This window comes from Camelus dromedarius, chromosome 6, assembly GCF_036321535.1.
Source record: "Camelus dromedarius isolate mCamDro1 chromosome 6, mCamDro1.pat, whole genome shotgun sequence".
In the NCBI taxonomy this organism is placed as follows: domain Eukaryota; kingdom Metazoa; phylum Chordata; class Mammalia; order Artiodactyla; family Camelidae; genus Camelus; species Camelus dromedarius.
In genome coordinates this window covers 47,718,614-47,734,570 of record NC_087441.1, presented here as the reverse complement: position 1 = coordinate 47,734,570, position 15,957 = coordinate 47,718,614, and the positions used below count along the sequence as shown (strand labels likewise).

At 45.3% G+C, this 15,957-nt stretch overlaps 1 protein-coding gene and 1 long non-coding RNA gene across 2 annotated transcripts in view; one reads left to right on the top strand and one right to left on the bottom strand.

Annotated features, from left to right (window-relative positions):
• The window catches only part of LOC105097137 (uncharacterized), a 168,611-nt gene extending 163,619 nt beyond the window's left edge, over window positions 1–4,992 (top strand). The window contains exons 14-15 of the long non-coding RNA XR_010381287.1: window positions 483–652; window positions 931–4,992. This is a non-coding gene — a long non-coding RNA (uncharacterized LOC105097137). The remainder of the gene's footprint in view (window positions 1–482; window positions 653–930) is intronic.
• PREP (prolyl endopeptidase) overlaps window positions 1–15,957 on the bottom strand; it is a 118,746-nt gene that overhangs the window by 48,158 nt on the left and 54,631 nt on the right. The window contains exons 9-10 of the mRNA XM_031456092.2: window positions 12,437–12,634; window positions 6,723–6,826 (exon numbers count right to left, since the gene is read on the bottom strand). Coding sequence (XP_031311952.1) covers window positions 6,723–6,826; window positions 12,437–12,634 — 302 coding nt within the window. The remainder of the gene's footprint in view (window positions 1–6,722; window positions 6,827–12,436; window positions 12,635–15,957) is intronic.

Sequence of the window (15,957 nt, the reverse complement as noted above, 5' to 3'; positions counted from 1 at the left end):
GGGTTCAGGAATGGCAAATACTCATGTCCTAGAAGCAGTATTAAATGTCTTTCTTTATGGGAGAGAAGAGCCTCTTTAAAAGGTACTTCTATCTTTGTAGTGTGCAGCTTCTACTGTCCACAGTGATAATATTTGAAAATTCAACTTCTTTTGAGTCTCAGTTTTTCCAATGAGACCCTGAGATTTAGGTACCTGGCCACCAGGTTGTATCTGGGTTCCTTGGTCTCAGGGTCCACACCAACAAGTTTTGCTGAAGGCCTGCTTTGTCCTATGTGGCAGATTGCCAGCTGTCCCCCAATATCCATTCCTCCCATTTCCTTGATAACAAGGTCCTAATTTTTAGCTGGCACATTTTTTTCTGAGAATAAAATTACATCTCTAAACCTTCTTGTGCAGACATAATACATGCCACTTTCTGGCAAACATCCTTGTAAGACATCCTCCCCCTTCCCTATTTTTCCCTACTGCTGCCTTCATGCTAGCTGGAAAGTGGATATAATGGCTGGAACCCCTGCAGCCTTCTAGGACCACGAAGTCATACTGGGAACAGAAGCCATATATGGATAAAGAAGCAAGAGAAAAGGAGCTTGGATTCCTTACACCTTGGACATCAAGTCGTTCCTGAACTGATTCCTCCTGCACTTCTTTTTATGTGAGAAGGAAAATTAAACATCTTTCTCTTTAAGCCATAGTCATTTTTGACTTTGTCTCCTGTTGCTCACAGCTGAGCCTAATCTGAACAACACATCTTGATATTCAGATTCATTTTCAAAAATAGAAATAATGATTAAAATGGCAAAAGATAAGCACCATTAGCACACGTATTATTCACACAGATGATAACTACACTATTGATTCAGTTCTAATAAAAAGGAAGTGACTTTCTACTTTGTTTTCATAGGATAATGAAATATAACATTCTTTTCCCAGGACAGTTTTCTACCAAGGAGCTGGAGCTAGATGCCAGCTGTGAGTAACCTGAAATCTACCCGCTCCAGCATCACCAAAGCTCAGCAACCCACAGCTTTTATGGATCTCACAAGCATGACTATTAGAACAATGTAAACAAAATTTGAACCTATCTAAGTGACTTTACTACCTAAAACAGCAAATTCAGCATCATCTATAGATAACTGAAATATTAAAAATTTTGTATATACAAAGGATGAACAAATCTCTAGTGACTACTGCTGTCACCTACGGCACTGAGTTTATGCACAGCCTGACCTGTCACAGTTATGGCCTCGACTACTATGACATTGTTAAAGAACAATAAACCTAGCTGGCAGTCTGGAAGTGAATCTAAGCCACCCAAATTAAAACACCTGTTTAACTCATTAATATCGCAGCAAGATAAACAGCAAATTCTCATGATGCCAAGTCACGGCCATGTCCCCAGGATGCGATGGGGACTCTTTTCCTGGCTGCCCTCCCCATGCTGTCAGCCACCAGGCCTGGGGGCTGCTCTCCGGGGCCCCAACTCAATGCAGACCCCATTTCCTTAGGACAAAGTTCAGAGAAACTCTGAGCTGTTATCCACCTTGTCACAAGGGAGCCCTGCAGGAGGCTCAGAAAATCTCCCCAGGTCTGTCTTATGGGGACCGGCTGCTCACTGCTCAGGCCACCTTGTGATTTTTACTGTAAGTGGGTTACTTATTCTCAGATTGCTGCAAAGCACTGTCTTTTTTTAAAACACGGAAGAGGATTTATTTACAGTGGAATGGCGACCGCAGCCACCACACACTTGGATGCTGGAGCCTATTTCTCTGTTACAAGATAGCAAGAAAACAGACTCTTCCTTATCATCTTTTACAGTCAAATTATTTTAACGCAGCTGCTATCGAAGGAGGAAAGAACACAAACATGTGCTCTCTGAACATGAATATTATGGTCTCAACCTAGAAAGCCTGAAGAACAAAGAGAATTCTAAAGAAAGGCAGGAATCTGTTTATGCAAGAATATGTCACTGTGAAGCACAATATAAAAAGAAAATCATCAAGAACAACTGATTCAATTTAAAACAATTTCCTAATCATATGCAAGCACCATGGCCTCTCAACAGGTTCTTTTTAAAAACACTCTTCACTCGCATGTTCTGAATATTTCTGACCTATTCTGAGCCGTGAGAGCCCAGCGCCAGAGAAAAACATCTTTGCTAGTTTCAGCAGTCCACTCTCCACGGATGCAGACGAGTCAATATTCAAAACTGCACATGCCACGCACTCAGCACAGAGGTTAACGAGGATGAAAACACTAATTAGTGTTCTGAGGACACGTTCTCTGAGTGGCAAAGCCCGTATACCAGCAACTACAAATTATGTAGCTCCAAGGTTAGAAAAATCTAGACTAAATTAAAGGGAAAAAAAAAAAACCCCATTCTTTCTACCCCAAGGCATCTTACCTTGGTAAACCCAAAGAATCATCTAATTTTAACATTTCTGGTCAGCTACAAAGCAAACCACCTTTGGGACATTCTTGATGTTTCACACGCATCACTGTAAGTAAACCTCAGAAGAGTAAAATTCCTCAGTATCAGAGAACAGGAATTAGGATAATACAATCTGTGTTAAATATTTGTAATTCTTACTATTTTGTACTCAATTTGCTTGCCCCATAAAACTTTATCTCCCTTCTAATGTATTCTTTTATAAAGTGTGGAAACTGTTATTAATGGATTTATTCAGAGTACACTCTGTTTCCTGTTCCCTTTCAGGTCTATAAATTTTGTCTTTCATTTGTGGAGGACAAAAGCCAATCTTTCAGCTGGCTGAACAAAATCGAGATACTGAGAAACCAAAAGGTGCATTTTTGCTACACTACATCCTCTGTCATGCCACGGTCACCCACAGTGCAAACACTACTCCACTCATGAAAGACAGCTGCCCAAGGCAACCCAACGGCATAGGATGCTGAAGGCATGAGGCCTCTCTTCTTGAATATACTGAGAAATTACGAAATTACACTGTAATGAAAGGGCAGGGGCAGTCTCTGAATGAGGGTTGCGGTAAAATTGTTCAGGAGTCCTGCTGAGGACCTCGGAATTTCAAAAGCACCCATGCCTCCAAGCCCTACCCATCCAGTTTCCACCTCTCCTGTGAAGACTCCCTCCCTCCCAGCCCGGGCCAGGACACTGCAGTGCTGACGGGAGCGTTCACCTTTCCCTTGATCACTGGGAAAACATCCTTAGGGTATCTGACCTTTCAGATCTCTGTGTCTCAACTTCTCAGTCCAACTGTAAATTTCCCAGGGCCAGCGCCTGTGTCTGGAATTTCTCTGTATTCAAACAAACAGTACCACCTGGCATTGAATGTCATGGCATAGATATCTGCTCACAGACTACATTTAACTACCATTTTCCTTTTGTTTAAAATGAAACAGATCACTGATTATAAATATAGACAGACTTTTCAGGTAAATCACTTATCACCTAACCTGCTTTTATAAACGTAATTTCTAATGCTCAGTATTTCAATTTCTTTTTAAAGACACGGCACAGAGGTTGTAATCAATATTATGTGGTCCTGCCATTCACAATTAAAGGAAGAAAAACATTAGTCAATTGCAGATTTGATAAACCATATTAAAAAGAAATTCTTATGTGTACCCCAGACTGGAAGAGAAAGTTTTTCTAGGATCTGATTTTTGAAATTATATTTCTGATACAGATCCATTTTCTACCCACAGCTGTAGTCATGAATAGATAAAACCACACAGCTTGATCTGAGTCTCAGCAAAATACGATACCTCTCGCCCGCCATTCAAGATGCTCTGGGTCCTGACTGAAAGTCTGTCATACAAAGAACAGAGCAGCGCCCTGCAGCCTGTTCAGCTGCACCACCAGGCAGACGTGCATGGTCACAGCCACCACTGATGGCCCTGACCAGCCGTGCAGGGCAATCTGTGCTGCAGTATTTGCTTCAAAATGGGAACATGTCTCATGGAGTGTAAGAAGGAAGGACAAGCAGCCCAGGGAATTTTCTTTTTAAATCACATACAGAATAAATATAAATGCCAAGGTCAAGTGAAGTCAAAAGCTGTATTATCCTAAAGTAGCTGAAAACAAAAACAAAGTATCTCCCCCCTCGCCTCAAATGCTGTGGTTTCTTTAACACACCATGAGGACTTTTCTCCACTCGTGCACAAATCCCTCTCTAGGGCCTGCTTTTACAGCGGCATGTCACACTGGCAACACCAGTGAGAGCCTGATCCAAACGTGAGGACATCTGTCACGCTCACGTTCCCTGTCAGAGCTCTGCTGTGTGCACTTGAGCTAAACCACCGCCAAGTGTTGTGACATCACACTACCTTCCAAAGGCACCTTTCCACAATGAAATAATTCTACTTTAATAACTCAGTGCAATATGCACAATGTGAATAATCAATAGATGTAAAATCTTCTCCTGGCATTATACCAGAAGAGCTATCTGCACTTTCCCCACAGGCACAGCTCCATCTTCTAAAACGTGGGAAAGAGGAGTAAGGCAGTAAGATCTAGAAAACCAGTGTGTTCTTGTCCAGTTACTTACTTACTATCTTTTTAATTATTTACCACAAAGCTTTTAATCTTTCCCCCCTGTTGGAGCAACACAAATAAAAGGCTGTACACATTTCAGTAGCTCAAGAAGGCCAAATGTTACAGTTGATAGGGACATATTTTCTACACATGGAGAATAAAGAAAACAGCAAAGAATGACAGCCTAAAAGAGATTTTAAAAGTCTAATGCAGGACTAGGGTGAATTAATGAACCATATAAGCACGAGACAGAGGTTGCTGGCCCCTAAAGGATACCTCTCTACGCAATGACTCACCTGGAAAACGAAAGAAGCCACAATAGCTATGGAAGACTGAAAGTCTGTTGTACTTATTTCTAACACTGACTGAAAAAAAAAACCTGACTGTATTCTATGTGCCAGACCCTTAATATGGGCACACCTTGGGGATACTGCGGGTTTGGTTCCGCACCACGACAATAAAGCAAATACCATAATGAAGCGAGTTACATGAAGTTTTTTGGTTTCCAAGTACATAGAAAAGCTATGTTTACACTATACTGCAATCTAGTAAGTGTGCATTAGCAATTATGTCTAAAAAAACCAGTGTATACACCTTAACTGAAAAACATTTTATCACTAAAGAAAAGCTAACCATCAACGGGGGACGGTACAGCTCAGTGGCAGAGTGCATGCTCAGCACGTACAAGGTCCTGGGTTCAATCCCCAGTATAGCCATTTAAATAATTAAATAAATAAAAAACCCCAATTACCTCCCCATAAGCCAAAAAAAAAAAAAAGCTAACCAACCATCATCTAAGCCTTCAGTGAATCTTAATCTTTTTGCAACAGTAACATCAAACTTCACCGACCACAGATCATAACAAATATGATAATGAAAAACTTTGAAAATTTGCAAGAATTATCAAAACGTGACACAGAGACGTGAGGTGAACAAGTGCTGTTGGGAAAATGGCACCGACAGAGCTTGTAGATGCAGGGTTGCCACAAACCTTCACTGTGTCAGAAATGCAGTGTCTGCAAAGCGCAATAAAGCAAAGCACAATCCAGAAGGTGTGCCTGTGCACAGCATCTCACACAACCCTGCAGGGATCCTCCCGTGTGGGTACTATCTCTGCTTACGCTGAGAAAAACTGTGCCGGGAAGCTTACGTGACTTCCCTGCGTCATCCCAGCGAGCACATGCAGACTTCAGCCCGACAGAGCTCCGTGACAAAGGCCCTGTGCGTCTACTGAGAATACTATGATTTCATAAATACTATTTTTATTGACCAAGGATCAGCAAATGTTTTCTTAGGGGGCCACGCACTGAGTATTTTAGCCTCTGCGGGCCGTGCGGTCTCTGCACCTGTTAAAGCGCTAGGACAGCCTAGACAACCTGGTAACCAGCAGGCGCGCTGACCTGACGTGGAAGAGGGATTCCAGAAGGCTCCCCAACAGGTGGAGAACAGTCCACCACGCTGAAACAACGCTCGAACTCCACAGAAACATCCTTGGGAGCAGCCAGTGCTCTTTGTTCTAACTTTGCTTCACAAGCATTCAGATTCCCAGTCTGTGGTCTGTGTTGGTCCAGCCCCCAGGTGGGAGGTCCCTGATAAACACCTGGGGCCTGACAGGTGACCTCTCACTGCAAAGGAGCAGAGTCATTCTGCATCATGGATCAACAAGTGATGCGGCTTCTGGGAGTCGCAGTACAAAAATGCAGATTCTTAACCCGAAAGGATGGTGACCAGAGCCAAGCCTGTGGTGCCGTGACAATTACGCACTTAATTCACCCATTCCAATATTCCATGGAGTGCTGACCAGTGCCAGGCACAAAGACCGATGAACTTCAGACTGAAAAGACAGGCTCAAAGCACTTGAGTAAGTACTTTATGTAGGGCAAGTCTATGTTGTCATTTATGACACCACAAGACCTCGAAACAACCCACTTTTAAGCAAAAGCAGACAAACTGTGTTGCTCTGATCCCCCAGACAAGGGACGCTGGCTTCCTGTCAAGGGTAGCAGCTATGGACGCAGACCCTGGTAAGCTCTAGGAGGGCAGGGACCATGCAGGTTCGACGCCCAGAAACAGCAGGAGTTTCCAAAATATCCGTTGTCCGAATGACTGTGCGTTACCTCCACTGCTCCTAACCAATGGGGGTGTGAACGGCCTGGCCTGGAAGTCAGACTCTCTAACTCTGCCATCACCAAGATTAAAGGCTCCGTACCTGGATCGTCTGGTAATCGGAAGCATCGATTCCCTTCACGGTCACCTCTCGGAAGACTCTTGGCTCCAGTTCCTCTTTGGTAAGATCACAGTGATAAATGATACCTAGAAGGAAGTGGAAGTCTTAGTTTAGTCCACAAAGTCACTGGATACAAGAGGGGGCAAGGATCACACAGCACAGCAGGCTGCCATGGGGAGCAAGGGAGGAGCGTTAGTGAGGGACAAGACCACTGCAGGAGGAGAGCTCAGAATGGCCTGGCGTGTGGGGGGCTTATGCATGCAGCCAGGCTTCGTCACTGCTGTGGGTGCGGCCTGCCTTGTACAATAGCCGCCTGCCTATACATCTGGGAAGATTCTAATGTATTCCATGAGTATGAGGCGAGGTAAAACCTCACTGCAAAAACTTAACAAGTCTTCCCCAAGCCAGGTCACACAGCAGCGCAGGTCAAAGACGATGGGAAACGTCATGGAGGGCTATTTTACCTGAGATGTGATTAAGATGGAAAACTCGAATGACTTGTCCAAAGCCGACAGCCATTCAGGGCTCTCTAGATGGGAACTCTGGGGCGCCTGCTACCTGACACCCACTCATCTGTGGATGCACACGTGGACGGCAATCAGGTGCCAAAGACAGCCTCTTAGGGTAGCCTTTTAGAATTGCCTTTAAAACTTTGATTAGCCCAGTAACTGCACAACATAAACTACTGAACACACACGAAAAAATTTTAGCTCACTTAACCACTGATTAAGATTCCATTTCCTTAATTTAATGCTACTATACTCTAATACTTAAGAACTACATCAAAGAAATGGTAAGTAAGACAAGTCAGTACTGTTTGAAAACAACAACATTGCTATGGCTTATGAAACAGAATTAGTCATGCAGAGTGGCTGGTGTGGAAACAGCCCTCCCACATAGTACTTTAAACATTTGCTGTCAAGTATATGAAAAAGCGGTTTAGAGATCCTGATACTTGCTGGAAAGCCAGAAACCAAGCGGTACTCCCGTAGGGTACGTTCACAATGACGGATCATGTGTTAACATGGTGCCCTGTGCTCTTTCCTCTGTGTGTGCGTGTGAGTCAGTGGCGGCTGAGAAACGGCACTCTGATCCCCCGGCAGAGGATAACTCGTTTAGGCTCGCTAACAACATGACTGCTCATGCTCATGAACATTATCTCAATTCTCATGCTTACAAATTATTTTAAGGTCTGTAATAAGGAGTGTGACTAACAGTGACAGTGGGGAGATGTGTAACATGACCCAAGTACCGGTTTTCTTAGTTTAAGTCATACTTGGGTATTTGTTGGAATATATCTTTATTATAGAAAGTACTCCTAGACTACACTCTGGGCATTCATTCTAAATTACCAGATATGCTCAATACTGTACCTGCCTGGACAAATGTAACCTCGAGGACAAAGGCTATCTTCACATACATGTCAATTTTTTGGAGAGCTTCTTAATCAGTACCTGCCCCTCTTCCTCAAAACACAAAAAAGCATCTGCACAAGGTCCTGGGTTCAATCTCCAGTACCTTATCTAAAATACATAAACCTAATTACACACCCCCAACCCCCCAAAAAACAAACAAAAAACCCCAAAAAGCATCTGAACCCTTGGAAAAAACTCTATAAACAATCAAAGTACAACAAAAAGAGACTGCAGACCAAGCACGTGCCATTTGAGCGCTGGACTCACCCTGGCATCACTGTGACCTGTACTCCAGTGAATGACAAAGGACCAAGGAGCCAGGATTCCCAGCTCCGACCAGTTACTGCATGAGTGATCTGGGACAAATCAACTAAATACTAGAATGCAACTGTCCCAGTGAAAGACAATGGGTAGGAAACATACTCTAACTGCCTATTTAAGCTAGAAAAACTGACATCAAAGCCTCTAACAACAGAACGAAATAAGTATACAACACAGGCTGGCTACCGTTCAGAGAAAGGGTGCCAAGTGCCTGACCTGTATTCTTCAGTTTTGAGCAGAAGTGGCACTTTGGGGGAAGCTGGGTTAAACCCAAAAGCACCCGTACGTAATATATTTGATCAATACTTTCTATTTTCAATTCATCTGGGTCAGCGCAGGTTAGCCCACTACATTCACACTGTAATGTGAATCCCTATAGTCTAATGATGCTCTGGGTCCTGTCTGAATTGGCTGGTAAGTACAAGGAAGAGGTTACGGCTGGAGAAAACATGAAATCAGAGAAGACTGGTTAGGTGATCTCAGGGAAATAATTTCCAAGTCTAAAAGCAAAAGAGAACGGGATTATGGAAGTTCCTTAGAGCCAGATAAGGTGTCCGGACTTGAGGAGATGGGTCTCCTGATGGAAACAGCGCCTTCACACAGCTATTTCAGCAGGAGGAAGGAGGCAGGGACGAGCGGCTGATAGGCTTGCTATCCTTGGAAGTAAATGGAAGGAAGTCAAAGAGATGGGAGTTAGGAGGAAGAGACAACTCTAGGACAAACTGCAAAAGAATCATCAGAGGAATCTAAAAAATTGGATATGCAAAGAGAAGACAAAGAACTTTGTAAATATGATCCAGTAAGATGCCATTTCATCTGATTATAGATTGGGTTTTAAGTTTATTAAAAGGAAAAAACACAAACAAAAACTAAAACAAGCCTCTTAAAAATTTTTTGCCCTCCTTGGTTAGTTACCCAAAGGTGTTGAAAACATGCCCAAAAACCTGCACACGGATGTTTATAGCAACTTTATTCACGACTGCCAAAACTTGGAAGCAACCAAGATGTCCTTCAGTAGGTGAATGTGTAAATAAACTGTGGGACATACAGACAATGAAGTATTATTCAGTGCTACAAAGATACAAGCTACCGAGCCATGGAACAACCTTAAATGCGTATTACTAAGCGAAGGAGCCAATCTGAAAAGGCTACAGACTCTATGATTCTAACTATATGACCTTCTGGAAAAGGCAAAGCTATGGAGACAATAAGAAGATGAGTGGTTGCCAGGAGGGAAGGAAGGGATGAAAAGGGCAGAGCACACAGGCTTTTCAGGGCAGTGAACACACTGCATGATACTATGATGATGGATATAGGTCATCGTACATTTGTCTAAACTCACAGAATGTACACCACCAAGAGGGAATCCTAAGGTAAGTTATGGACTTTAGGCAATTAAGTGTCAATGCAAGGTCATCAGTTGTACCAAATGTACCACTGTAGCAGGGGATGTTGATAACAGGGGAGGCGGCGCATGTGTGGGGGGCAGGGAGTATACAGGAACTCTCTGTACCCTCCCTTCAATTTTGCTGTGAACCTAAAACTGCTCTAAAAAAGAGATAAAAATTTAAAACATGTTTTGCCTTTCCCAAAGATTCTGAGCAAGGTTCTCTGATTTCTGCCCCCTGCTTCTCAGAGCCATGCAACTGGGACTGCTGGACTGGATCATTACAACGCACGCCCGTCTGGAGTGAGCCTTTGACACGCCTCTGAAGTTCCAGGAGTACAGACTCAGTTGGCTTAAACACTAAGTGATTTGAGCCACAGGGAATAAGTGCATCATGCTCCAAACCACCGGGCTGCCTGTTTTCTTCCAAGTGTAACTCAAGATACAAAAGTCCTAAATGGCTTGGCTCAAGACGCGTCCTCACCCTGTACCTCAACAGGAAACAAAGTCAGCTGGTGTGTGCCAGCCTGACATACCCCATATCCACAGCAGCTGGCGCTGCAGGGATGCTTGGTCCTGCAGCCTTACTTGCAAGGTAGTGTCTCTGTTGTTTCCTGCAGCAGTGGACAGCGAACCTTCAGAGACCAGTGCAAGCCAGCCTGTGGCTGATGTGCATGTGTGTATGAACAGTGACCATTCCTGCTTTCAAGGGATCTAGTTTAATTATCAGATGGCCATTTTTACATTTGGACCAGAAGATCTGAGTCTGGAAGCCCTATTCTCTGGTTTTTGATGTCAAATTACACTAAGGAGAGAAAAGGAAAAGCTGGAGGCAAAAATGAGTAAGAAAAGATGAGGGAGAAGAACAAAGCACTACAGTAACAGATTAAAGACTGTTCGGGAGCTGCCTATTGGTACAGAACTAAGAAAACACTTCTCTTTCCAGGCTTCACAGCCACAGTCTTAGGTAACATTTCATCACTTGGCACAGAACCCATCATTTTGCACTAGGACAACGGGCCCCTTCATCCCTGGGTGATGATGAACTTGTCCCTGAAGTAAACAGCCACATGGGGTCACTGCAGGTGGTTTACAGGTCTTGAGGGACTCCAGCTTTTATGAAGGGCAGGCGAGTCAGCCCTATTCTGTTCTCCCTGCTGCCCTTTACCCATTTAAATCGATGAAAAGCTATGAGGCTTTCCCAAGCACAGTTATAAGACCAGTGTAACTTGAGGAAATAAAGAGAAACCTGCAGCAGTGGGTTGAGAACGGTCATCTGGAGGAAAGCCATTTTTCTTGGCTCCTGGTCACAAATGCCACTGTCCCCCAGGCACCGGGGGAGGAGGGATGAGGCACAGGACACTCTGGTGTGGGGGCCTTGACTTGTCAGTCCTGGACTCCTGGCCCTGGGCATGGTGTCCACATCCTTGTGGGCACTCTCCCAGCCCCCTGAGACTCGCTGAAAGGTGAGAGGGCAAGGAAGCTTGTGAGGTGTTGCAGGTGTACCATCAGACCTATGCACAGAACATCACTCTTTTGGTTGTAATAACCTGACAGCAACCTGTCATGAGGATAATATTCCTTATAGACTGCCTGCTCTGTGACTCCGAGGCGCAAAAAGAAAAAAAGTGGACCAGCCATCACTGTCATCTGCCAAACTCCAGGGGATGAGGCCTCTCCTGCACCTGCCCAGCTCTCCCCAAGTCTGCTTTATTTGCTGAGGCCCAAACTACTGCAACCGAACAGTGTAGGACAGAGAGGAGGAGGAGCTCGAAAGATGAGCAAGGAATGTGCAGGCATTCTTTCAGCCAGACCGCGTTCAGGACAGGGTCTGCCCGGTCAACTGCAAACTGCCAGTTGAGCCAGGCTCCTGGGACAAATCCACGCATGTGTTACGACTTCGGCTATAACGGGAACAGTGCAGCCGAGTGGGGAAGTGGGAAAAAAACAAAACAAGCAAAGTAAGTGCGACCAACTTAAAAAAAAAAAAAGTTATAAAGAGAGCTATGTTTACTTTGGGGAAAATTAACTCAAACTGTAAAATTGCAATTTACAAGTGTTTTTTCCCTTTTCTACCAGAACCACGTAACGAGTGTATTTTTCTTCTATATGTTGTAAGACTGAACTCTGAGAATTATATGGTAATCCAGTTTAACGAAAGCGTAATTTATTCTCAGTTTTAAAACAGCTTTCTAACGTCAGACGGGCCTGTGGATTTTTATTTCACGCTGCTGGTTATCTGCACCGCATCTGCCCTGGTGTGTGCAGACCAAAGCCTGAACCTGTGGTTCTACCTGCTCATACTAATTTTTCAAAATCATCCTAAAACCCCAGACAGTCCTGTCTCTGGAAGAGAGACTCAGGATATAAAATTAATGACAGTGCAGTTTTAGGTGCTCACATTTCCTTTTGTTCTGAGTGCCTGTTTTACTGTTTTAGTCCCACTAAGGAATTCCAGCTGTAATACAGCATATGTGATTTTCAATAATGTAGGCATTATAGTTCCACTACTCAAAAGAAACGCACACATTAGTCTGATTTTGACACTGGACAACGTTGGTGAAAAGACTCACCTGGAGATAAGAAGGAAGTAAACTGATAGAAGATTTCAGTGTCCTTCTTCTGACCGCTGTAGCCCACGACGCTGCCCACCTCCAGCGGGAAGGTCTTGAGGAGAGCACCGGTGGCCAGGTCGTGCAGCTGCAGGACGTTCTTCACGTCGTGGAGGTAGCATAACACCAAAAAGTTGGACCTGACGCAAGCTACCCACTCTGAAACGATAAGCACAGATAAAACCTGATGTAGTTTTGAAAATTAGCCAAAAACACACTCATCTCACTGAACGACAGTTCATGAGCTTGACACTGTGCTCTGCAGCAGGGGGACTGCAAAGTGATTTTATAACTGATTTTAACCACTATCGAGTTTTCACATACTCCTTTAGTAAATCATTGTCACCGTCATGCCCAGAGGAAACAAAATCTTCTCCACCTGGGGCCAGGAGCTTTTGACGATCTAGATAATGTGTGCAATACAAATTACCCCGCTTACCTATTTTATGCTTACCTAGTATTTATGACAGGAGGTGTAAGAAGGAAAACAACAAAACCAAATCATGATCCGTGTCTGTCAGGGTTGTTTACTGGACAAACATGTATTAAACCCTTGCCTGGTATGCACCAGATGCCCTGCAAGATGCTGGACAGACAAGCAAGAAGATGACATCACTCTGCCCTTGAGACACAGTCACACGAAAATGTGAGTAGTAACGTGGAAACAAAGGTGAGTGTGTGGGTGGTTGGGCCCCAAATCAGTGGAAGCCCTTGAGCAAGTGCTGAATGACGTCCCAGGGCTAAGGGTGTGTGTGTGGGGGGGTGCCTGGGTGGTCGCAGGGACAGGGCAGTTCTCTGGGGATTGAGGAGGAGACTCAGAGTGAAGGCCACAGCTGGGACTGAGCAGAGAGAAGGAACACGAACGAGGAATGAACGATAGCAAGAAGGAAGGGAGGGAGACCAGGGAAGAGAACAAGTGAGAGGTCCACTGTCAGGAAGATGAAAAAAGCTGATCTGTCCAGGGCTGGATGAGCCAGCTGAGTCAGAGCTCAGCTGTTACCGATGAGCTACAGCTGGACAGAAGGGGGACACAAACAAAGGTGACTTCAGTGAGGGAAGTGTGCATCTGAGGCAGACTAGAGAACAATGGAGGACAGAGGGAGACCAGGACGGACTGCAGGGAGCCAGGCAGAACACCACGTCGAGCAGGGGATGAAGCCTGGAGGGGGAGGGAAAGATGCGAAAGGCACTTCCCAGAAGGGTCACCAGGATGCAGGGACTGCGGGATGTGGAGGGTAAGGCAGGGAAGTGAGTCCCCCCTGGTTCCTGGGGCTGCAGCTCCAGCAACAGTGCGGGGGGAGCGGGGAGGGAGGAAGGGAGAAAGCAGGAGGGCAGGGGGCACAACGCATGGTCCTACTCTGGACAGACCATTCAGAGGGAGAGCTGCTGTGGTCCATGGAAGCAAGGTCGGGGCTGCAAGCAATGGCCCAAGCCCGGGGAAAAGACAAGCCTTTCCCAGGTTTCTTGGTGGGGGCAGGACAAGGTGCTCCTGACACTGCTTGTTTTTATAACCCAAGAAACTGGCCTTCATGTGTACAACATTACCAGTTACCAACAAGACCCTGGCCAGAGGGAGCACTGCGGGTCACCGGGCCTCGACCTCGCCGGGCTGCGTAGATTACCACGGCAACCTTCCCTCAAGTGAGGCCACCGAGAACTCTTACTTCTGAAAGTAATCTGCTCATTCGTCAACACAGTTTTTTTTTTTTAAAGAGCCTCAATCAAGGACTATAGTTCATATGGCCTTAACGTTTTAAAGAAAGTATGGGGAAAAAAAACTCAAGTAAATTATTTCTGTCAAAAAATAATCAATCTGCGTTAACTATGAGTACATCAGAATTACAGAACAGACAGAGTGAACAAGAAAAGGACAAGGTGATTTGCGGACTGTCATTAATAAAAGCTCTGACTATACAGCTGTACTTTATGACTCATCTCTGGCTTTTATTCTCAGTAGAGTTCTGTGCTAATGATATACAGCAAATTCAACTGTGCTTCTCTTTGAATTGATGGGTTCTGGTGACTATCGAAGGTTTCCCCTTTCCAGTCTCAAGAACCCACAACCTTTCAGAAGGAGGGTTATAAACATCTATCACCCACCCTAACCAAAATCCCCAAGCATCAATTTGCATTTCATTAGGTCTACAAGTGAGAGAGGATGTCACCTTAGCACATAGGTGGAACTGCGTCTGAGGAGCTTTACAAGGCAGCAAACTCACATGCCTCGGGAAGTATCTGCATCTCTGATGGTTCTCTGTATGAGAACTACCGCTCCCACCTGACTTGCACCTGAAAACCACCCAGGGCACTCTTCATGAATACCTCTGCCACCAAGTCTCCTCTGGACCCACCAAGGCACAAGGTCACCTCATGTGGCACTTAAGAAGTACTCACTCAATGTTGGGGGTGACATTCTGTCTCAGTCTGGACAGAAGCCATCAAGCTGCCAAAGTCACTGTGGTTTCCTTCGGTGAAGATGTTAATGGCAAAGGCCAAAAACCTGCTCCATGACCGGTGGGTCCCTCATCCAAATACACGAGGGTCAGAGAGTGAACGGAAAGTTCTGAGGAGACAGCCCCTGTGGTGCTGTAAGTCCCCTCCCCACCGAGGAGAAGCCCTGCCTGTGACAGAGCACTGGATAGGCAGCTGTGTCAGGGTGCGGGTGTGGGTTTTGCAGGAAAGAGCACAGGCAGACAAGGCTGTGTTGGGTCCTGGGGACAGACTGCCCCAGGCATTAGAGACCTCTGTACAAGAGCGGCTGGAGGGGGGAAGCCAGACGCCCAGGGGCAGAGGGGAAGCCCAGGCAAACACCAGGGCAGTGCTTTCCCCAGGGCCAAAGGAGCCGCCCAAATGAGCGCAGGCAGGGGTGCCCCAAGGAAGCATCCCTGAGGTTCTGCCGTAACCACCTGCCCACCTTCCGCTTGACCCACTGGGCAAGGCCAGGCTAAATGTCTGTGGGCAGAGCACGCCACCATGAGCCAGGGGGTCAGGGTTCCTTACTTTTCCAGGATATGCACCTGGGTCTGTCTGACTCCAACATCTGTGCTGTAAGTCACACAGGTAAGGGCTGTTTTATCTGAGACGGGGTCGCCGTCAGCAGATCTCACAAGGAGTTAGTTACTCTCCTAATTTTATACCTCATACCTTGCCATTTTGGGATGGCCCTAGATTTTACCCCCATTCAACCCATCAGCAGAAGTTCACCTCCACAAGTCAACTCTCCACTGGCTTAAAGGTACTAGACTCTCCTTTTGCATCAAAAACTGCAGCAAAATTAGTGAGTCTTACTCTAAATCAAATCCAGTTTTCAGGCAATAAATAATTTATAAAGCAGCATATCATTTTTGGGAAATTATAGAGAAAATGAGTAAAAGGGAACTTAAAGGACTCGGAAGCACAAAGGACAGAAAAGTGAGGTTCTCAAGAGGTTAATGGGGCGTAGCGCACACAGCAGTAAGTGCGATGGGTTTCAATTACATCTG